At 38.3% G+C, this 23,462-nt stretch overlaps 2 protein-coding genes across 3 annotated transcripts in view; both read right to left on the bottom strand.

Annotated features, from left to right (window-relative positions):
* On the bottom strand, window positions 1–17,943 carry COPB1 (COPI coat complex subunit beta 1). Its single transcript, XM_063331318.1, has 21 exons — window positions 17,805–17,943; window positions 16,850–17,079; window positions 15,923–16,092; window positions 15,161–15,275; window positions 14,484–14,576; window positions 13,801–13,938; window positions 12,652–12,771; window positions 12,082–12,189; window positions 11,841–11,987; window positions 11,263–11,408; window positions 10,162–10,258; window positions 9,409–9,569; window positions 8,651–8,771; window positions 7,437–7,664; window positions 7,084–7,263; window positions 6,150–6,294; window positions 4,614–4,733; window positions 4,022–4,167; window positions 2,578–2,667; window positions 1,648–1,803; window positions 1–334 (listed from the first exon to the last, which is right to left on the bottom strand). The coding sequence occupies exons 1-21, from the start codon at window positions 17,893–17,895 to the stop codon at window positions 275–277; spliced, it is 2,862 nt and encodes a 953-aa protein (XP_063187388.1). The 5' UTR covers window positions 17,896–17,943; the 3' UTR covers window positions 1–274.
* Window positions 17,805–23,462, bottom strand: part of PSMA1 (proteasome 20S subunit alpha 1) — a 14,436-nt gene continuing 8,778 nt past the window's right edge. Inside the window, exons 10-11 of one of the 2 annotated variants that reach the window (XM_063331320.1) lie at window positions 22,970–23,053; window positions 17,805–17,956 (exon numbers count right to left, since the gene is read on the bottom strand). In XM_063331320.1, coding sequence (XP_063187390.1) covers window positions 22,997–23,053 — 57 coding nt within the window. In that variant the 3' untranslated portion in view covers window positions 17,805–17,956; window positions 22,970–22,996. Of the gene's footprint in view, window positions 17,957–22,812; window positions 23,054–23,462 lie in introns of those variants that run through there. The other variant, XM_063331319.1, reaches the window with a different exon arrangement.

Consider the following 23,462-nt stretch of genomic DNA (forward strand, 5'->3'; position numbering starts at 1 on the left):
TACTGGCATAATTTGTTTATTGTACTATGAGCATCAGTATATATTAGAGACAAAGGAAACATGACTTCCAGGACAAAGAAAAAAAACCTGGAGATTTAAAATTTTGCTCAGTATCAATCATGGAGAACCTATAAATTATCTGCTGGAATGCTTTCAGCTCAAAAGCTTGGCTTCTACAATTACAGAACACTGAAGAATATAAGATGTTCTGGATCCCAAAAGCCACATACCTAAGGTTAAATTGTAAAAGACCTGAAAAGACATTAGGTAAAATTTATAAACTTGTTTTCTTCTGAGACAAATTGATCTTATCTCCAAGACTCAGGGCCATTCCCTGTAGGGAAGAGAAAGAAGACATTCATGATACACAGATACTTCAAAATAACTTTATCTATATTAAAATGGAAGTTCTATATAGAGAAATCTATGAAGTTAGTGGCACAGAAATTAAAGTATTCCTAACTGTTCATGTATTTATATACATTATAGAGCACACCTTCTTAACACTAGGTAAAGGCTAGATCTACATGTGTTATTGAAATAATGAAATTTGAATGTGATCTAGCAACTGCTAAATCGTTTATCAATACAAAATGCAGAAAACAGAAAAAATGTAAGCCTTTTGACCTCCCACCAGCTGAAAGCATGCTGCCACTGAAGAAATAACAGCTGTCAGTCCCGTTACTGAAATTCAGCTGTTGGAAGTCTCAGTGCTGATGCTAGCACTCAGTGCACTAAAACTATAGAAAATAATTTAATCACAGAACCATATTAATATTGCATAGAAACTGAAGAAATCTCAAAAGAAACTGCACAAATAAATCCACCTAATCAACAACAGAATGATCAAAATGAAACTAAGCTGGCATATATAATTGAATGCAGTATTACGTAAAAATGCCACTGTAAACAAATCAGAAAAATTAAACCACTACGAAATCTTTAAAATGACATCCCAAACTAAATGGTTTTACAAGATGAATGTGAAAGTTCTCAGGCAGTCCTTTATTTAAAGGTCCCACTGTTTGAAATACTTTTATTGGTAGACTAACTTTTTTGCTATTAAACAGTTTCAAATTTTACACTCTTTTAGTCAGAACGTAGAAGTTCTAAAATCCAAAGCAGACTCATAGATGTACCTTTAGAAAATAACGCTGCTGAAAGAGACTTTGGAGTTTGCTTTGTTGTTTTTTTTTTAAAAGAAGCAGTGAACAGCAATTACATGCTGTAATCATAAAACTTCCTTGTTATATGAAATTGAAATATACAATTCAGTAGTAAACAGATCATGAAACCTTAGGGAGCATTTGCTCTTTATTTAAAAGCAAATCAAGTACATTATCTTATTAGCAGCGCTATGCATAAAATAAGTAAATCTTGGCCCAAAGGCCTATTTTGATAACGCACTAGGAGAGAAAGTGTACAATATGGTTTTAGGGTATGGTTACACCTAACTAAAAAGACTTTTTTGCCCCCTCACAAAATGTGTCTAAGATAGTTTTAAAAACTAAGGCTGAAGTTTCTATATTCTTCCCTAAAAACTTTCCCATTTAACAAATACTAGAAGCTATCGTCCAAAAGTTTGCAAGTTTTCTTAGGGTGCTCAGTACATTTTCTTAAAAATGATAAGGAGAAACAGTGCATTACCTGACTCTTGGCGCGGATTCGTATGTGACCAGTGACAGGTGCCTCTGGTCCAAGATGAATTGGCTTTTCAATGCTGACATTTGCAAGTGCATCTTCTCCAAATATGGAACGCGCATAAAGATTGGCTGCCATAAAGCCACAATAACCAGAAAGTGCCTACAAAAAGCCCATTTGAACTCTTTAGAAAGGCCAAAATACTTAAAATACATTTAATTCATCCTACATATAGCTAGGCAAATATCAGTATTTAACATTTAAACTTCTTTCTTTGCACACAACATTTTTTAAAGTGTGAGAATCGTGCGAGGGGAAGCAGTGGTGGCCTATTTCTAAAATTAATATTGAAAGATATCTAATCTACAATATTCACCAAAACAAGGTAGGATGGGATTTTTTGATCCAATTTAATGAACAGCAAAATGGTAAAGAAGCTAATTAGTAGCAATAGCCACTATACCTATTTTGGCTACTACACATATATCAGCTAATAACTATTATATATTTTATCTTAAAAGCAAATAGCTATTCTCTCTATATATTTTGCGTTAAAACAAAAAAGGCTAAATTGGCAAAAGAAAGGTAAATTTTGACAGAAAAGGACGGAACTTGGAGCTAATAAAAACCCCCACGCCTGTATAAAAACAGATGGTTCCACCAAATCTATACTCCAGCTTAGCTACTACAAATTAAAACAGATATTCTGATTTTCTAGCTGCGCAAGAAATAGCTAAAGTGATTAAGCAACACAGAATTTTGATAACATTAACTTGCTTTTACTCATTTCAGAGGACTCATTTAAAAACTTTTAAGTATATGTACTATTTCGTATTGTAAACAAATGTCTTTAATAATATTTATAACAAACGCATAACAAATTAAACAAAGCACACAAACTAAAAAGGGCTCACAGTCTTCAAGCAAATAACTCACCTTCTCTGGAGTCAGGCATTTCATATTGGTTGACTTCAGTATGTGCTGTAAGTATTCATTTAGATCAACGATGTTGGTATTCACCGTAACCTTCAAGAAGGGAAAAAAAAAACAAAACGGTAATTACTTTACTTGCCATCTCAGGCATTTCTAAGACCATCTCTTCTTCAGGACTCTATAAAGAAGATTACCACATTTCTTCCTTGAGGAACACCACATTCAGTAAGCTAGCTCCAAATCACAGTATGTGGTGGCATAATATAAAGTCTTCACCTCCTGCCATCCACTTGTTAAAGCAGGGGGAATTCCATGCTATTTCTAAAACGTACTAGGGGAATATGATACTTTGCTGAACACGTAGACTTCCTATAGCAACTAGTATACTTTTTGCCTGAATATAGCTTACACACTGCCAGCACAAGAAAAAATGGTATCTAGTCCAAAAGCTTGCTTTTAACCAATGATAAAAGTTGCTTTTACATTTCCCCCTTCTAGCAACAAAGCTCTCTGAGTTGCCTTGGATTCCTCATAATAAGTATTGTAGGTCTTGTTTAAGTTGCTATTTAATACATCTTTTAGGAGTAGTTTACAAATTGCTAAGGCTTCACATATTAAGGATCAAACTTTACTGTTTACAAGTTCCCTTTGAGGGAACTTAAATCCACTGTCAAGTGAATACACATAAATACACGTAGCAAACAAGGCTACAGTTTGTGTAAAAGATCTCCCATTCTGTTTTAATGTTTCTGCTCTGTTCTTAAATTACATTGCTCTGTTGCATTAGATTATCTCCTTTAAACCCTTTTTTAACAGGTACGTAACCAACAGTTTGGGCACCCTCTAATATTAAGTGTAGCTATCACTGTGTTGGTCTTACGTAGCATGCAGAACCACTCTGTGTGCTACAGCTGTACTGCAAGGTAACAGAGTGAAAGATGTCCCTGCCCATGACACGGGGGCTGGACTAAATGATCTGTAAAACATCCCTTACAAACCAAAACATTCTACCATTTGGGGGCGGGGGGGGGAGGGGGAGAGGGGGGGAACCAACCCCCCAAGACCCCCGACAACATAATTCAGAACCAGAGAGGCTAAGCAGTATGACCAATGCTGCAGTCTCAGCATAAATTTATACTTGTTGCTATCTCGCCTTTAAGCAAAAATACACAGCAATCACCAAGCAATTTGGACACTTTCTGTACAGGGGGTAAGGCTCAATGCACGTACCTCTTTTGTAAGAAAAAAGAATAGTTATTTCATCACTAAGCTTGTGAAACAGGTAAGATAACAATAACAGAATGAGTTACTTGACGCCAACATCCAACACGGATGTTGAATGAGGTTTATATTACAATGTTGATGTAATGAGCTGATGTCAAAACAAGACACAGAATTATACCTCATCAACAAAAACTCCAAATAACATACAAAAAATAAAACTAACTTTGTTTTCCCACTCAAATTCCGCCCACATCTGTCTAAACTCCGCATCCGTACAAGAAGCAGGCTGGATGTAATCCATGATGTCAATGTGAATATCACTGAGAACCACACAGTTTCTGTCGCTGGCTGCTCCAGAGACATCATACACTGCAATAAAACACACAAACCACCTTAATGGTTAAAAAAAAAAAAAAAAGTGAATTTGCACTAAATAAGGGTTACCACCTGCCAATGAACAACAGTCAACACTTGCTCAGCCTCATTGCTGACCTGGCCTCTTCAAGCGCTTCACCCAGTTGCCACAGAACTTTACGTATATTGGTGTTTCAGGCCAGGCTGCCCAGCTCATTGCAAATACAGAGACTCAGGCTCAAGTATCACGCTGACAATTATTCTAAAGGTACCATGTTCTACTATAATTCTAAGTAAAAGCAATATAATTTGTTTTAAAAATTATCACAAAAATATTCATACATTGTAGACCATTTCATTTCCTCTTCCAGTATGAAGTGTTTTAATTATTTTGAGCCCATTAAGCAGTTAAGAAATGGTACACATTAATGTTAATTTTGCACAATGAATTGTTTACTTACCAATATTACCAAAAATTATTCCGTTTTCTGTTGAAGCGACTTTGACATTGGCTTTAATGTTTGCAAAGTCATGTGGAGCGAGTGTCAGAGGAGATGGTTTTTCCACAAGTTTCAAGTCACCTGTGTAAAGCAATTGGGAGATGGGGATAAGGGAACATTAACAATATACAATGAGTTTAGCTTTTGGAACAATTTTTTTTATTTTCTTGTTATTCAATTCTAATGTCTACAGAGTTGCACTAAAAACCACCATAAAGGGATTTGTTGATTCGGATTTTTTTTTTTTTTTTTCCCCCCACAGTTTTCTACCTCCAAGACAAAATAATTTAAATGGGCTTTGGATGAAGTCTTGTATTAAATTTTTAACAATCAGGAAATGGTTAATTCTACCTTGTGTTTTAATCACTGAAAACATCATAATACCTAATCCTACAGTCAAGTGTCTCAGAATCAAAGTTCAATGTCCAGTATTACATGCACTAAGCTATTTATAAACAGGTCAATGTATCACCTTGATTTTGAATATAATTGCTCGCTCCCAGGAAACAGTAAGAAATGTATTTTTCCTAATCCTTTAGCAAGTGATTGTAAAAGACTCCTTGGTTCTATCAAACTGTGCAGTTTGAGAACAAAGCATGAACAGCTTCAGCTCTACACTCATGAGTGATGCATCAAGTCAGTTTTTGCAATGTACCTGAAGACACCAACTGGGAAATACAGATTTCCACTTCACTGAGCTGATAAATAGAAAATTACAACTTATTAAGACAGTCATTTTATTTATCCCCATCATTAGTCTAATCAAATGATTAACAAAAGATTAGGAGGAAGGTTATGCCCCTCCAGTCATATTTACGTCAATTAAAAGTACGTAACATGTTCTCCTAGTACGTTGTAAACATATTTCAATGCCTGACTGCCAAAACCGAAGACAACTAACAGGAAACTGGTTACTGTTCTTGGACTATCTGTTCCGGTCCCTCCCCTCAAAAGTAGCTAATGAAGTCCCAGTATTGTTCAAGCCAGTCTCTGGTACAGCTGTTGGTACAGGGATGGTTTCAGGTGAGTAAATGCAGTATTTCAGTACTTCAGGCTGAGTGCAAGAACCACCTAGGGCAGATGGCTCTCCGTTGCCTGACATTTGCTCCATACCAATTTGGATTTTACCCTCTTACTCTATGGTAACAGAACAATGGGGAATAAGTGTATCAAAAAAACTGTCCATAATTCAGGAAAAGGGGAGAAGGGGAAATGGAATGCTATCTGTCCGGTGAAAAAAGCATGAAAAAGTTCAAAATCTGACTACGGTTTATATCATCAGACAGTATTATCAGTGCCAGCAGATGTAAGTCTTCCACCTTTTGAAGGAAAAAAATATTTTTTAAGGCATTCAAAAACATCCTTTCAAAATGACAGCTAGGTGGCATAAATTTGTAAGTATTTAGAAGTGTTTCAGAACCTCCTTACGAGCGGGTGCCAATGCCCAGCACCTCACTGCTGCTCAACAGTCGCTTTGTTTCCGCCAGCACTCCTTACCTAGCGTGGCTAGTTCCAGTGTGCAGTTCTGCAGAGTGTCACTGGTCTGGTTCACCACAAGCACATCCAGCACAATGTCGTACTGATTGACATGGACATACGCTTCCGCATAGACAGGGTCTGAGAAACCTGTCAGTTGAGTAACCTGTGGAAGAAAAAAAAAAAGTCATCAATTTATAGCTAAACACACAGTAACTATCCATATCATTCATACAAATAAATTTTACTGCATCCTTCCTTCACATGTCTTTTTGCGTACACACTGAATTATAAAACCTTTCTAGATGAAATATATTCTGAACGGAATTTACCTAAGTTCCTGAAATATGGACTGTAGTGACATTTATTCTTAAAATGATCAGTAGGACAAAGAAATGCTGACTTAAAATGAAAAGGTAACTTTAAACAGTAAAAAGAATTCATCCACACTTTTAAAGAATAAAAAGCCTGGTTTTTTAACCGTAACTAATGATTGAATCAAGAGACTTCTTCTCTTTGGACCTTCTCTGCAGGTCCTAGTAACCAGCAGCAAAAAAAGGTATAAAGAGTGAAACAAGGATGCACTGCATTTGGCAACAGGATATGGCAGCCAAAGAAAGAAAGGGTTCTTAATCACTTGCGACATCCCTGCTCTCTTCCCTGTGAAGTTTACTGGGCCCTTCAGACCAGCGAGCAAGCTTAATTTCTTCTCCACATCCCACCAGCTCAGCACTCTCCAAGTCTCCTTCTTATTCTTCCCCTCTCACGTGAAGAAAGTAACAACTTCAAGCACAAGGGCCTTTCTCTTTCTCCCGATCCGAACCAGGAAATATGTGAGTCTTTCCAACCAACCAGCATAGTCTGGTTCATCAGTTCCAGCCTGCGATTCCCAAAGCTGATCCCGTGCGTGAGCAGCACAAAGCATATGTAATTAAACCACTGACTTTCACATTACCTTATTAAGTTTGGATGCAAGAGGATCAGCAGCCTCTTTCCTCTGTGTGTTTCCCATTGCCGCAAGAAGGCTAAGCTGAAACTGGTCTTCTTTTGAGCTCATTTCATTTTTAGCAGTAAGCTGCATGAAGGAAATGGGATCGTCTGGCTGAACCGTCACATTCCTCTTCTCAGATTCTTTCTGCAGGAAGAGAAACACTCCAGAATTCATGATGAATTTGATTCCTTAGTGCAGAAACACCATCAAAAACTGGCCGACTTACAGTCCAGTGGCAACATTTCTGGGACCTGCTTGGATGTGAACATCCATAAAGAATTCCAAGTGTTTACAGTTACCCACTTAAAATAGCTCACCTTCTGGGAAAGTTTCTCCTCTTCTAGCTTGGCTGACAGCATATGAGAGAGGGACTGCCTGCATTCTTTGTTGAAAATGTCATTCATGAGAGGAGAACATTCTGACAAAACTTTCAGACACAGGGAAATACGATCCACATCGTCATCTGTAATCGGCTTCTTGGGAAGAGAGGACTTTCCCAAATGGAGAATAGTGGCCATCAGCAGCATAGCTTCAGCAATAAAGGACTGAGAAGGAGGACAAAGGAAAGAGAATGGAAGGAGGTTATTGCATTTTACCCAGCTTTACAGAAATATTTATTTCTGACCGTCCTGGTTTCAGCTGAGAGCGCGCTAATTTTCTTTCCAGTGGTTCCTGTGTTTTCAGAATTGGTATTAAGGCCAGGCTGGATGGGGCTTTGAGCAACCAGTCCAGTGGGAGGTGTCCCGGCCCATGGCAGGGAGTTGGAACTAGATGATCTTTAAGGTCCCTTCCAATCTAAACCATTCTATGAAAGGAACGTCAATAATGCATATTGGTTTAGTTGTTGCCAAGTGACGTTTATACTCGTCAAGGACTTTTTCCAGCTTCCCACAGAAGCTGAGAAGGAGCATAGACAGAACAATAGCATGGCCAATGGAATATTCCATACCATAGATGTCATGCTCAGTATGTAAACAGAGGCTGGCCCAGGGGCGTGGAATCTGCAATCTCTGCTTGAGTCAGGCTGGGCAACCAATTCACTAGGCAGTGAGAATGACTTGTGTCTTGTATATTCTTTTTACCATTATTATTACTGTTCTTTTCCTTTTCCATTATTGTTCCATTAAACTGTCTTTATCTCAACCCATGAGGTTTTTTTTCCCTTTCGCCTCTTCTCCCTACCCTTCTTGGGGGGAAAAAGGGACTGAGAGGCTCCATGGTCCCAGTTGCTGGCTAGGGTTAAACCACAACACCGACTTATTTACAAAAAGGTGTGCATTAACCTGCTCAGAGATTTTATCATTTGATTACTTATTTTTTTAGCACTTACTATCTAGAAACTAAGCAGCATGATTTAGAGACTTTCTAGAGTGACTGGAAAGCAGTAGGCCCTGTTTGTGACCCAAATTATCATTATTATCCAATCATGTAATTGACACTTCGGACTTAATCCATTTTGCATCTGTTTAAAAGTAGAGGCAACAACCAGCTCTTCTTTGCAACTACAGTGAAAACGCAACAGATGACTTACATTCTGTTTCTTCTTTTCCTGAACTAGTGACACATATCGTAAAGCAATCTTAGTTAAAGTCGTAGCAAGAGAAGCTGCCACAAAGAAATCGCCATCAAGCAGGAATCCTCGTAACGGAGGTCTGCAAAGACAGATGATAATCAGAAAACTATTTTTGGGTGACACTCTTTAACCTGCTTATCTTCATACCTTAACATCAATACTGTACAAATAAAACAAGCTTGAAAGGTCTCAGAAGTTTGGTTTTTTTACTCTAGAAGTAATTTTCCAGATATAGAGATATTCACAAGTCACATAGCCATTTCCACACAGAACAGGGAGTGAAAAGTGTAATGAATAACGATTTCATTGTGGTTCTGAAATGATAACGACTAGTCAGGATGATGTAGCCCACCTGCAGTAATTAAGGAAATATAGCAATCGTTCTAGCTACCGATGAAATAAACTATAGCAAGTATTGAATAGTGCAAGGTGATATAAGAAAAAAAAAAAAATGTTTTCATCTAAAGGCAACAGCTCTGTATGCAATTAAAATTGTGAGGGGACTTTACGTATAAAATAATGTCACTTTTGATATGCAGTAAGCTTTGATTACAAATCCTAAGCATTTAGGCAACTTCCTATCAAATACCATCTACTTGGGATAATACCTTACAACAGGAAACCACCTCAACCACTAAACTCTGCACAAGAGAGAATAACACTTTAAAAAATAAATTAACCAAGTCACTCCTGGCCTAGTACGAAATCTTAAATACCTGTCTTCTTCCTTTTTGGCAGGTCGGGAACTACTGAGAGCACTCTGTGTTGCATAAGTGCCCATCTCTGTCACCAATTTTTGGGCTGGACCCACAGACACCTCTTCTTCAGGTTTTAGCTCACCAGTTTCTTTCTTGATTTCAGATTCTACTATCGGGATCTAGAAACAAACAGGAAACAATTCTTACAATTAATATAAAAAAAGATGGGTTTGTTCTGCAGAAGGTTTTAATAAAAATTATCTGCGCGGTTAAGGTTTTTATAAGTAAAAGGTGAGTTACAGCATAACAGTTTTGAGAAAACTTAAGGTGATAGCCAGATGTTGAAATATATACAGAAGCCCCCTAGCCATGCAATAAAGCTCACATCGCAGATTGTCTTAGATCCCTCTCAGAACAACCCAGACTTAAAGCACACTTCTTTCGTTAGTGGATATAATTAAATTGTACCTTAAAACTGCCATAATTTTCAGAAATAAAGAATTTCTTATCTCCCCTCTTAACAGATATCACTCATTCTCAGTATATGCTAGCTTCAGCTATGCTACTTAAAAAAAATATAAATTAATAACAAATGCAAAACTCTAAACTAGTTTTTACTTTAGATTTATTGTGCTCACACCGTTACACATCACAAGTGCCCAAAATCCTGCTGCATCTTACTTGATGTTTTTAAAATATCTTTTCCTTAGAAAATACACTGCATAACAGTAAGTAAAACCACAAAGAGCTAGCCCAACGAAGTAAACACACCTCTCCAAGTGATCTGCGAACTTCTGTCATAACACTTTGTATATCCTCCTTTGTGCTGCAATACTCTCCAAGGATCCATAAAGCTCCTCGATAAATCCTAAGACAAGAACAGTAACTTAAGTCATGCTTTCATGATACTACTCAAAGTAGCATCAAGGGAAGTGATTTACGGTCGGGTGGTAAAGGCCAGCCTTGACAAATTCAAGAGGATGCAACTGACAGAAAGCAAGTTTGATCAAGAATCATCCTTTCAAGCCTTAGTAAACTAATGAACAAGTATATCAAATGACATGTATTCTCTGCTAAAAATTTATTCCCATCTGTGTTAATCTTGATATTCACAAAATTAAATTGCATTATCATCATAATGAAGTAACTTTACTGTATGTTAATAAAGTCATCTGCAATTTCTCCAGTTAACCGAGACAAACTAACTTTTCCTTCATACAAGAGAAAATGAAAAAGAGCGTGAATGAAGGTTGCGGGGAAAAAAGTATCACAAAACTTCAAAGGTTTTTTTCCCACTTAAGGAGATGACGATGGAGATAGGACTCAGAGCTTCCGGTGTACTGGAGGAATGGCAGAGTGGTGTCTTGATACATATGACTTAACCTTTGCAGATCCATCAGAAAACCAAGCCCTGAAAGGTACTGAAGAAGCTTTGGAGATTGCAAAGCCCACTCTATGTTAGACTGGGTTTTCTAATAAACGTACAGTATTTCCAGTTGCCTACAAGCGCAAATTCCTGCTGCAATAATCCCTTAGTAACTCTCTTTTAACAAATACATCACTTTACAGCTGGCCTTCATCAACAATGATATCCCCTAGCAAGTGGAAATACAGTTATCAATTGCATCATAAAAAAGAAATTTGAATTTATTTTCTTCATTCAATGCAACAAGCACCCAGTATATCTTTTGTACAAGCAGACAAGAATGAAGCTGTACCCAGAAATCATCTACCCTCAAAATATGTCAGCTTCAGTTGTTCTTTGTGCATGGGTTGCAAGGATTTTGGTACATGTTTAATGGCAATATACATTCAACGCAAGTGAGCCACAGGGTGCTCTGATGTCTGTTTGATATTGTATTTTGGACTCACTTGACAGATTTAATAGCGTGAAAGACTTCAAGCATCTTCTCAACAATAAGAGGTCTGAGGTTGTCAAATCGCTGGATCGCTTCCCGCACAAACTCCAAAACATCAGCAGCTGCCGCTTCATTATTATCACTGAGGAACTCCATCAGCTACCACAAAAGAGTAAACGTGAGCACAAATAGCAGCAAGGGTAAGTTTGTACAATAGCATTTTCCTTTTACATTCAGAAAAATAAAACTGCATATATATCTCCCGTTAAACAAAGCTGAAGTCAAAAAACGTTAGGTACATTCCAATCAATTACCAATTATCTCAACCCCCAAATAATTTTTCTAATGATAAAAAATTATTGCACTTTTAAGTAAAGGTACTCTTCAGCTCATGTTCTGCAAAAATATTTTAAAATAAAATCTTAGAAGATAAATAACTACAGCATCAAAAATCCCATATTTCTTTAGGGATTAAAAATAGTGTTGTTCTGTAGGAGGCCACTACTAGAAACACCTCAGCTTCAGTTATTCTCCAGGTTGTGGGTATAACTAGAACATAGTTAATGACAATATAATTAAACATTTGCATACCACTGGAATAACATTTGCAGCCATATCTGGAAACCGAACACTACAGGAATGCAATGTACGAACAAGCAGCTGTCTATACTTGTCCGTATCTTCATGCTCCGTCACATTATTGGTTTTAATCACTTCCTTCTTCAGAACAATCACAAGCTGCAGAAAAGATCAAATACAATTGAAGAAAGTCACATATTTTTCCAAAGAATAAAAAAATAGTGTAATGAAACAAAAGTAATATATACTTTACCTCCTCCACATTTCTTGAAGAGACAAGATCCAGAGCCAGTTGAAGGGTTTTTTTGCGCACTTCTAGATCTGGGGTACTCAACACTCTGAGGATGTCCATAACTAGATCCTGGAATAATAACAAAATGGTAACTACTTTGCAGCTTTCAATGGCTTTCTTTTCATACAATTCTAATTTTCAGTACTCAATGATTTTCAAAGACTTTCTGGATACATTATATATAGTCTACTGACAAGCAAGCAAGATATTCTAGGCATTAGGAACTTCACAGTGTTCATTTAATACATTCTACATTTACACAAAAGTCTACCATGCAAGCTACATCATTAAGTCTTACAATCAAGACAGCATTTTACCATTGTTAATTCTTATGCAGACAATAAAAGCAGCAAGTCATAACATAAAAGTCTATCCAATACATTTATACCAAAAATATGTTTTTCCCAAAAACATATCAACAGAAATTTACACTGCAGAAGTACACTTTGCCATAGATCACAACACCTTTAAGTTTCGTTTAGGAAAGTAAAGCCTTCAATAAGCTTGCAGGAAAACAGACAGTTCACATACCTGTAATACTCGTTCGTGGGAGGGATGCTCCTTTAATTCAATCAGCCGATCCAAAACAATCAGTTTCACATTATTATCACTTTCTTTAATAATCAAATCTATGTAGCATTGGGCAGCTGCCTAAAATTAAAAGGATCAAAAATATTTTTTAAGTAAAGGAGAAACTGGCAAGTTTCTGAGAGAAATTCAGAAAAACACACCTTCTACGTTACTACCAAAGAACTACTCAAAGAGTTGGCACAGAAATGAACCCGAGAACAGTCTTTAAAACTTTCTGGTCCACAATAAACACCGATTCCACCACCGTGTTACAAAAGTCACACAGGATGGCTCACAATGCCATTAGCTTATAATACACAGACTCAATTTCAAATTCAAAGAAAGTTATAAAGAGTTATAGAAGTTATGATTTCCTGGCACGCTTTGGGTCAGCTCTTAAGTACGCAACAGGGCATGAGAACCAATTTAAGAGTTGCCAGGTTTGCCTATCTAGATACAGTTTTAATGACAGCTTCTATGTACAATATCCCTACTCAACAAAAAAGACTATGCTAAAGCAAGAATGTTGGAATTAATACTCCTCCTGATCTTTTGAAACTACTATTTACAATGCTTTTACTCTAAATCTAGATTTGCATATTCTACTTTTCAAATTCCATACAAGTTCAAAATGTCTGTGTGATCTCAAATAATCAGCTGTACAAATGTAATTCAGTAATCGGTGTAAATCTTCACTGCTTTACGTTCCCACCCTAGTCCGAAGAGAGTAATATTTACGAGTAAAGAAAGTACCTCAGGCTCTGCAAATCTTCAGCTTTACCCTGCTTTGCTAAGCATGCCAAGAAGCTCGCAGGTTGGTACCAACTGTGGTACAACAGTTTGCACAGTCTTCAAGCTTCTGCCCTACCAAAGTGACATGACGTCTACCAGCTGCAGGTTTGCAAAATACAGTCACAATCTTTTTTTGTGACCAATTTTAAGAGATAGATTCTAAGTCAGCGTTTCACATGTGAGGTGAAACGCTCACCTCATAAAGCACCCTATATATTACTAAAGCCTTCACTCTTTCAGAGTGCCAACGTACAGCATACATTATTCATTCTAGCGCATTAAAAGCTACTGAAACATCTGGAAACATCACTTTTATACCTTGATTGCTGTTGGTGCACTGGAAAGCGTAACTAGAGTACCTGCAGCTTCATACTTCACTGCAGGACTTGACGACTGCAGTAAGTTGTAGATGCAGCGAATAAACCGAGCTCTCTCTGATGGATTTGCGTGACACACCTAGATAAGAAGAACAATGCATAGTTGGTACATAAAGAAAAAAAAGAGCGATCATACAGTTTAACTGCTCCATTATCTTACAACAAGGAGAAAATGAAGCAAAAGGTGACAACCTTTTCTGGGGATATGAAGCGTCATTCACAGTTGTAAAAATCTAACTACAAAAGCTATTAAAAAGCTATTACTGACAATTCTATGCAATTCTATGCAATCTTAAAATCTCAGATCAAAAGGAAGGGCACAGCCTCTACTAGTCTCTGTAACAGATGTCCTGCTCATGTCCATGAAGAAGAGTCTGATCATACACAGTCCACATCACAGCAAATCAGGTGAGACATATTGCTCCATACTGTGCACACCAGAGCAGTTTATTGTTTCAAGAGACAAATCTTATTCAGCCCTTAGAAACAATCACATATTGCTGACATGGACTAAATACCAGCTATAATGCCTTTTCCAGCAATGTTCTACCCCTTTTAAAAAGCAATCTAATGTAATTTAACATGTATATTTCTTTTAAATGTGCAACAATATTTCCCTTTTACCTTATAAATCAGTTCAACAATAACCAACTGCAGTATGTCACCAAATGTCTGGACTTGGTCAATACAGGTACTCAAATAATCCAAAGCTCGATCCTATACAAATAAAAGATACATTATTCTAAATTATTCTGAGTTTGCTCACTCAGCTATGCTTTAAATCAAAACACAAACCAGCATATATTCGACCCTTCAACTTGAAATTTTAGAAAAAAATTACAAAAACATTGTAAACCTAAAGAGCAATTTATCCATTCTGTCTGTCAAAAGGGGAGACAAAACTAATGGTAATCAGGCACAAAAGGCAATTGCCTGCAGAGCAAATAATCCAAAACGCTAAAAAGAAATTGTAATTTCTTCATCATGTGACTACAAAAGCTATAAGCCAGTAGGTAATAGAGCCCTCCTCAAACTGGTTAAACTCACCTGGCAAAACTAATTACAGTTTTTGGCACCAACATATGCCTTCACCAAATACAGTAATTCTCCTTTAAAACAAAGACAGCACTGAAGACCTACTTTAATTTTTTCAGTTACCAAATATTCCACAAGTGGGTTAACACTACCATATATGTTTTTTTATGATATAAATAGTTTATACTACCCACAAACTACTGGCTAGTTACCTAGCACATTTTCAAGTATTTAAACCAAACAAGTTTGAGGACAAGTATCCTCACCTGATCTGCATGAATTAGCATCATAAATGCATTTCTTTTGCAGCTTGCATCTTTCTCATTCACCAAGAAATCATGGATCAGTTCAGGAGCATCAGGTATAAGATGTTCAAAATTTCTTTAAAAAGAAAAATCATAGTTAAAAGAACTACCAGGAAGGAGTAGAACCAAAGGCTTAAGTGCATATCCTAAAGACAAGTGTTTACAAAAATTTAAAAAGCTGAAACGGCAATGCATAGCTTTTGTGTAGCTCCTTGAAATGGTGAGCAGACCAAGGTGTTTTAAAAAAATTGTTTGTTATCATGACAGCTACAACATCATCCCATCAATGACTTCTGTTTAATTGTAACATTCAGCCACATTGTGCAGGTAACAACTGCAATAATGTTTAGTGTATAACTGCACTCCATGAAGAATGTCTCGCTTCAAATAAATTTATATATGCACATTCCTGCAAGGATTCTTCTAAATTTATGGTTGTGGACAATGTTGTTAATAGCATTTAGATCATTAAGAAAGGCATTTGCCCATACAAATTAACCTGCAATATAAGGACCTCAGTCACACTTGAGAAAGCAGCAGTGGTATCTTTTGCTTTCACAAAGAAGTCCACTAGATAGAGGAGAAAAATCACACAGATGCAAAAAAACACAAACACCACACCAGTGATTGATAAATGCTTATGAGGTCTCAAAAACTATCCGGATCACTAAACCTAGTCTTGGTCTTCTGCACCCACAACTTTAAACAGTTTCTGGTATTTACCTATAAATCGTGTAAATTGCAAGAACTGCATTTCTGCGCACGTAGCTGTGACGATGTTCTAGACATGCACGAATGGCCGGCATCAAAGGCTCCAACAGTTCTGCTTCTTTCAGCTTACAAAGAAAACGGAGAGTAGAGCCTCGGATAAATTCATTTGGGTGCTGAAGATCCTAAAATCAACACGAAACATTTGAAATGTCAGACTTCAGCCTAACTGTTAAGCTCAGGTGAATAAACTTGCTAGATGTGTCCCACACTCAGCCTTCCCACGGTACAGGTTCCCAACATCCGTGATGACACTTCGCTGTCTCATCATGAACTATCTTCTTAAAACACTGCTGCCCCAGAAATATTTAAAAATCCATACTTCTGTGTAGTAAAACTTACAAAGCCTGTAGGATTTTTTTTTCTGCATTGTATGTGTTTTCTCTGATTACTAAGGCTGTGAAAGCTCACCCTGCAGGCATTCCTGCACACTGGATGCTACGCTCTAGTGTATGTTACTTAATCAGCTTCTGACCCATTCCCAAAGAAGTTGAAGGACCTTATTATCTTTGTTTAGGAGTGTCCCAAATACACCACAATGAAGTTATTCCAAAACCAGTGTCCTTTCATGACCCATGGCTTGCTCCAAGACACTATGAAGAAGGTAATTAAGTTACCCCTCACCTTTGAGGTTCACCAACTTAGAAAAGAGCAGCACTAAATTTCTGTTAAGTTGTAATAGTAAAAGACGACACAAAAATTCCTCCTTAGTAGGTCTGCTGGTTATCTACAGTTATCCACCTCTGAAGCACTGAGACATAATGGTCAGGAAGGAAATACTGAGCATAAACCATTTTTATATTTATTAAAGAACACAAAATTATATACTTTTTATAAAGATCCTGTATAGGAACGCAAGCAATGAAATAAACAGTGGGCTACCTTTCTGTATGCATCGCACACAAGGATCATTTCTTGCAAAAGCCTGCCATCTGGAGTGGTCTTTGGCACTATCTCCCAAAAGACAAGCAGCAGTTTTTTGATAGTATGATCTTGCAGAGGCAGTACAAAACGTATAATGGTCATCAGAAGCCCGGGTAGTTTTTCACCATTCAGAATCATAATGATTACTTTCTTCAAGGCCTCCGTCTTCAATTTGACATCTCCTTTTTCTAGAGAGGACAGAAAAATCAAGAAAACAAATCACAGTAATTATGAGATCAGGAAGGCTAACACGTCACAGTTTAACAGGAATACTGATCTTCAGCGTCAGAAGACACAAATACCCTCTGACGGGGTGCAATATAGCCTATCAACAAAATTCACACCCTTACTTCTACTAAAAGAATAAAGAAGCAGCAAGAGATATTTAAAGAAAAAGTACAGGGTTCAGACTTAATTCTAAGATCAACATATTGGAATTAACATAGTTCAACAAATGTCATGGCTGTTGCAATGGTTAAATTTAAATAGCCTCTTACAGCAGGATACTACAAGGCACTCTGATGTCATATGTATATTAAATACTAACACTGCCATTTCTGCCAGCACTGAACAAGGGATAAAACAACTTGTTGCTTATCACTGCATTGTTTGAATCTGCCTGAGCCCAAACAGGTATTACTTCAAACAAAAAGACAGAAATGGATTTCAAATTTTTGCACAGTCTTGGGGGGCGGGGGGGAACCAACACCAAAACATGTAAGATAAATATTACGAAGTTTCTCAAAACAGAAAACGAAGGAACATACACATTTCAAGAATCAAGAGAACAAAATAAACATCAAATTGACTTGTTTGAGTTGATAAAATGTAAACGATATTCTAGGAAAGGCACAGAATGTGAAAATAATTCAGGTAAAATGGAATATCCTTCAAACCATCATCCATTACTTGCCTAGGTCATTTTTTAAGCTGATTTCAGAAGGTGGTTCTGAATCCATCGGAACATTGATTAACGTGTAACACACGTTCTCTGCAGCTGTCATGGTTCTTGATTACAAAAGTTTTCTCAATGGAAGAATTATTTTGACACAAATATCAGACAACCTAAAAAAACAAGCGAACAAAGCCATCCCAAAGTTAACAGATTTTATTAACAAACAACACAAAAATGTTTTACAACTGACTTAATGATTTGAAGGGATTGCTGGGTTTCCTGAGAAGCCACATTCGAAAGCCTTCTCAATTTTCTGTTACGCTAAAACATTCCTGTTAGTACCAAAAAAATGAAGAGCATGAAATTTCCCAAAGACAAAAACCCCCATAAGTTAAAGAAATCTTTTCAATGCTTAGGCACAGTCAGAGATAACAGACGCATATGGGTACTTGACTGCAGCTGAACACATGCAGCAGCTTTTCCTTCATCTGCTCACCCCCCCGAGTCCTGGATATATATTCCCACTACCTTCCCTGCAGTCCTGTGCCCCTCCAGGTGAACTGACACAAGGTGCAAAATCAGCTGAAAAACATCACAGAAAATAAAGAAAAAAAGAAAAAAGAAAAAAAAAAAAAGAGTTTTTGACTTGTTTAACAAGTTGAATCAGCCTATGAAGGGAGCTTTGAAGATGAGCAGAAGATCCAACAGAGCAGAAGCCAAGGATGAGAGAAAAGACAACACAGTGGAGAGTGAACCAGCTCAACTCTTCTGTCTAACAACTACTTCATCAGACACTAATGAAGAAAGTAAGTATTTTTATAATGAAAAAGTATGAGAAGGTTACAGAGCTATTAAAGCTGCTGTGTGGCTGGCAGTTCAGACAATAAAATTGGCAATTAAGCTCAATCCTTATTCTCATGTTTGTTTCTTCCCTATATAATAGACATCTAGGATCAAATCGAACTTTTTATTCCATTTCTTAAGTAACGAAAAACGCTTAAGTTTGAGCTTGCTCAGTTAATGCTATGATACCGTACTGACAACTAAAGAAAATTATTTTATTCCATGAGCAATTTTGTGTTTTCTACAGAAAACGTGCCAAAAAATATACAGAAAAATTACTTCTCTGTGCTTTTATTGCTATTAAATTTCTCGAAGTCTTAAACTGAGTTTAATAAATCTTTAAAACAAGGAAGATGCCTTTCTACTTTAAATTATGATACTACAGATCGGTCAAATATTGTGTAAAAGCACACACTTGTTTTATACAATTATTATTACTAACTAATAATAAAGCCAACATAACTGAACAAAATGATCCTCCCATCAAAGGTTGTGATTTACATAAAAGACTAAAATACTACACTTTCCAACTCAACACTATGCTTTCACTGAAGATCACTTTTCCCCTACGTTTGATGATCTTGAGTAGGGCCATACTTTCAAGACATAATGCTTTCAATGTTGTGCCATTTTAAGAAGCTATTGTCCGGGGACTACACCCCATCACCATTTTTATCAGTGCAGACTACTTCTGAGACACAAACCCTGTAAACCCTCCATTCCTACTTTAGTTTTGAAGCAGTATGAAAACCAAACAAAATCTAACTGACGTACAAACTCTCAGCCTGGTTAAAAAGCGCCACCCCACAAATAGCTCTGAAGAAAGATGAGGAAAAGTGGGACATGGAGTTGCAGCATTTGAACGAATGACTGGGACGCTACACAAGGTGGTACTGGGTTCAAAGTCCCTTTTCTCACCAAGCAGGCAGCTTGAGAACCTTGGGCTGCACAGTGAGCAGGTAAACTGCGCTATCTTGGCCTGCAGCCTCTTTCTATACAAGAAAACAACACAATTAAAACAGTACCGCAACTACTACTACTAAAAAAAAACCCAACACACAAATCCCAACACAACTTTTTTTAAAAAGCACCTTTCTTATGAATTTTATATTTTTAAGGATTAGATCCTTCGACCTCGTTGTTTATAAATATCCACATAAATGACTCCTGTTCATTTTTAGAAATATAACTGTTTTCTTGCCTCAACAGCAGCTTCTTGTATACTTTTTCCATATTCTTACCCAGAACTGCCTCAAAGCCCTGCAGCTGGCACCTTCATCTCCAATAACTACTCAAACAGACCGTAAATTAGACCTGTGCAAACAGCAGACCAGGTATCTCTACTCATACAAAGATCTCAAGCGCAAAAACTCCCTCAAAAACACCAGCCAAACAGGTATGTGAAGCATAAGACTGTGCTGTGTCTTTTTAGTGAAAAACAATTCTCCTAAAAGGCAGAGCTGGGAGACTTGGCAAGGGAGATCCACGACCAAGTCTTCCTCCTCGTAAGGCACCCAGCCTTAAAATCACAGTTTAACGTTACTGAGAATCCCCCAGACACAAAAGTAGGCACCACTCTGCTTCTTCGGCAGTAAAATTTCACAGCAGCCATATCTGTACAAGGAAATTGAAAGTTATAGAGTTTCTACAACACAGGAAGACAAAAAGCCACGCCTGCTCTCCAGATACATCCTTACGAACTGTAAGGGACGCCTTACAAACAAAACCCTGAGAAAGCATCGGTTTATCGATGCACGACCTAAAATATACAATGTAAAAACGGTCATTAAAAAAAAAAAAAAGCAACGAGCAAATTCACAGCCATTTTGGGTAGATTTCTGTCTTCATTTCTCGGGTGACTACTTTTTGCTCAAAACGCCTGGCATTTTTAGCTAGGAGTTGAAAATTAAGACACCCAGACGCCACCCTTCGCCTGCCATTCCCCTGAGTGAATTCAGACCCGCCACACCGGGCCACCACCGCACCTCTCCGGCGGGCCGCGCCACAAAGGCCGTCCTAAGCCCCCGCAGGCCCGTGGCCCCCCGTTAGCGCCGCTGGGGGCTCGCCGGCAGGGCCCTGAGGCCTCGGGCCTGCGGGCCCCGTCGGAGCGGCGGCACCTCCGCGACCCCTCCCTTCCCTCACCGCCCTGCGCTTATTCCCACCCAGCCCCGGCGAGACAGCTGCTCCCCAAGCGCCGGGCTCCGTACCCGGCGGCACGGGGCGGTGGAGTCGGGCCCGGTGCGGAGCTCTGCCCGCGGCGATCCCGCTCCAGCGATGGCTGACGTGGAGCCGCGCCCTCCCCGGGCCACATCGATAGTACGGCGGCCTTAGCGGGACACGCCTCTCGCCCGCACGGTAACGCGAAAGGGGCGGGGCCGCCGGCCGGCGGCCCCGCCCCTTTCGCGTTACCGTGCGGGCGGGGGCCGGACCGCCACGAGGCGGGGGGAGGGGCTTCCGCCTCTGACGTCATGGCCTCGTGGGAGACAACGTCAGCGCTGAGAGGAGGCGGGTTTTCCTTGCGCAGGCCGAGTGGGGTTGGGAAGGGGGGGGGGATCAGTAAATCCTCGGGATCCCCTCCCTAAAAATAATAATAGAAAAAAAAAACAAAACAAAAAACCCCCAAACAAACCAAAATAATAATAATAATTAAAAAAAAACCAAACAAAAAAGGAGGGAAAAATAAATGCGGGGGGCGGGGAATAAGTGAGGGGAGAATAAGCAGGGGAAAAAAAAAAAATAAAGTAAGTGGTGGGGAGGAATAAAAGGGGAGGTAAAACAATAAATGGGGTTAAAACCAGACAAAAATCAATAGGGGAAAAATAAAAACCATGGGAAAAATAATAAGAGAAAAATAATTTTTAAAAATAATAGAATAAAAAAAAAAATTAAAAGCAGCTTCGTCTAGTGCTTAAAACCAAACACACAGCCCTGACGTTATTACTGTGTTAATGTTTTCAGCCCTGACACTATTATTTTGTTAATATTTTCAGGACTGAAGTATTTAACTGGACTCAACACAGTATTTAAAGCCTGTTCAAAGCCGCAGCGTGCTTTATATTAATTAATAATAACACAATGCAAGTTTTGGGTTTTTTTCGTTTTGTGTTTTTTTTTTTTTTTTTAAAAAAAAAAAGTACATTGCACAGGATATCAAGCCCCTATGTGAGTCCACCCCAAAAAAACTTGTTTCTTACCCTTTTCAATGTATGCATTAGTGAGAATAATTATAATAGGATGCTTCAACACAGAAAATGAAAAGAAAAAAAAAATATAATGCCAAACTTTTTTTGCTAAAGATACAGCGTTATCCCCATTTTGCACCCACTCTCCGGGCTTCCTTGCCAGGCGTTCCTAAGGCAGGCGCCGTTTGTCCTAGATCCCGTGCCAATCTGAGGGGGCACAGGGCACCCCTCACTCCAACACGGGGACAAAACCCCAGCGACCCGGTTTGTCCAGCGGCAATGCAGAGACTCCGGAGCCCAGGGGACCTGTAACGGGAATTTTGTATGCTTCCCTCGTCGCTTCACTTTAGGCCATCAGTGAGCTAAAAGCCCTTCGCTACCCCACGGCCGGCTGATGGCTCTAAGGAAACCAAAGTGATTCATTCTGGTTCCACATGAGCTGGGGGTTTACTAAAGCAGAGAACTCAAAAAAACAAGGCGGAGAACTCAAAAAAATAAAAAATCCAAAACCAAAACAGAAGGTGGTTGGCAGCTTCACAATCCTTCAGCCTCCAATGTTTTTGGTAAATGCTCATAATCAGAAACGTCCTTCCAAATTGAATTGGAGAGAAGGACAAGGCAACGCGGGGAAACACGCTGCATCCTATTTGTTCCACAACTGTTTCGTAGTTTTGTAGGCATTTTGAAGTCCCCTCAGTCCAACAGCTTCCAAGAGCAGCACATTTATATCCAGTAAGTAAATGCTCACTCGGACAAATGGTCAAACACGTGATGGCACCTTGATATGACAGACGTGTTTGAATTGTTGTTTGTTCAGATTAAAAAAGCCAAACCTGCAACGGATTCCAAGAAAGTGATTTATTTCCACTTGTCCTTACAAGTTAAAGACCGTATGCTTTTCATTAAAAAACAGTATCATGTACTATTTAGAAAATGATTACACCTTTCTTGTCAAAGAAAATACACCCAGTTATGACCTCCTGTCTACCTTTTAAGGATAGGTGGGTTGGTTTCTTTCTTTTTCTTTTTTTCTTTCTTCTTTTTTTTTTTTTTTTTTTTTTTTAGAGTAATCCTCAGAATGTATCGACAGAAAACACATATAAGGTGAGGATAAAGTTACCAGCAAACGGATAAACGTTCCTGTATAATTAGACATACGTTAACACAGAGGAACTCATCCACCAACTAGTGTTCCATGGGCTCTTCTGCCTTTTCCGCAGGTTCATCAGCAGGTGGAGCAGGCTTAAAGAGAGAAAAAATATGTATTATAAAAGGGCAGAAAACAACACTTGACAAATCAGCTTTGTCTCATGAGTGCATCAATGCAGCTCACGTCAGCAAAGAACTTAGAAAGAAGTCTTATCCAAATTAAGCACGGAGCAGGACAGAGCTGGTGATTAGGAGACTAAGGATGCATCTTGGGGCAGGCATGAGAAACATACGTAGCCACTTCTGTTGCAAAAAAATGAAATCCAGGACTTGATCATAGATGAGGAAATAAGACAATTTTGGAAAGGCCCGTCACCAATTCAGAACAAATTGATTTAATAAGCATCTTAGTCTCCAGATAAGATTATATGGTTTTCATGCAGTAACTTCAGATTTTACAATCACATTCCTACAACTCTACAGTAACAGTAGAGTGTGTTAG

Source organism: Chroicocephalus ridibundus, chromosome 4 (assembly GCF_963924245.1).
Source record: "Chroicocephalus ridibundus chromosome 4, bChrRid1.1, whole genome shotgun sequence".
NCBI classification, from domain to species: Eukaryota; Metazoa; Chordata; class Aves; order Charadriiformes; family Laridae; genus Chroicocephalus; species Chroicocephalus ridibundus.

Bases quoted from the DNA above. Each gene is read 5' to 3' on its own strand.
- COPB1 (XM_063331318.1), bottom strand. From the start codon at position 17,895: ATGACAGCTGCAGAGAACGTGTGTTACACGTTAATCAATGTTCCGATG. The intron at 14,577-15,160 runs GTGAGGATACTT...TTATTTGTATAG, and splicing joins TGCTAATTCATGCAGATCAG to GATCGAGCTTTGGATTATTT. The intron at 11,988-12,081 runs GTAAAGTATATA...TCTTTTCTGCAG, and splicing joins CTTCAAGAAATGTGGAGGAG to CTTGTGATTGTTCTGAAGAA.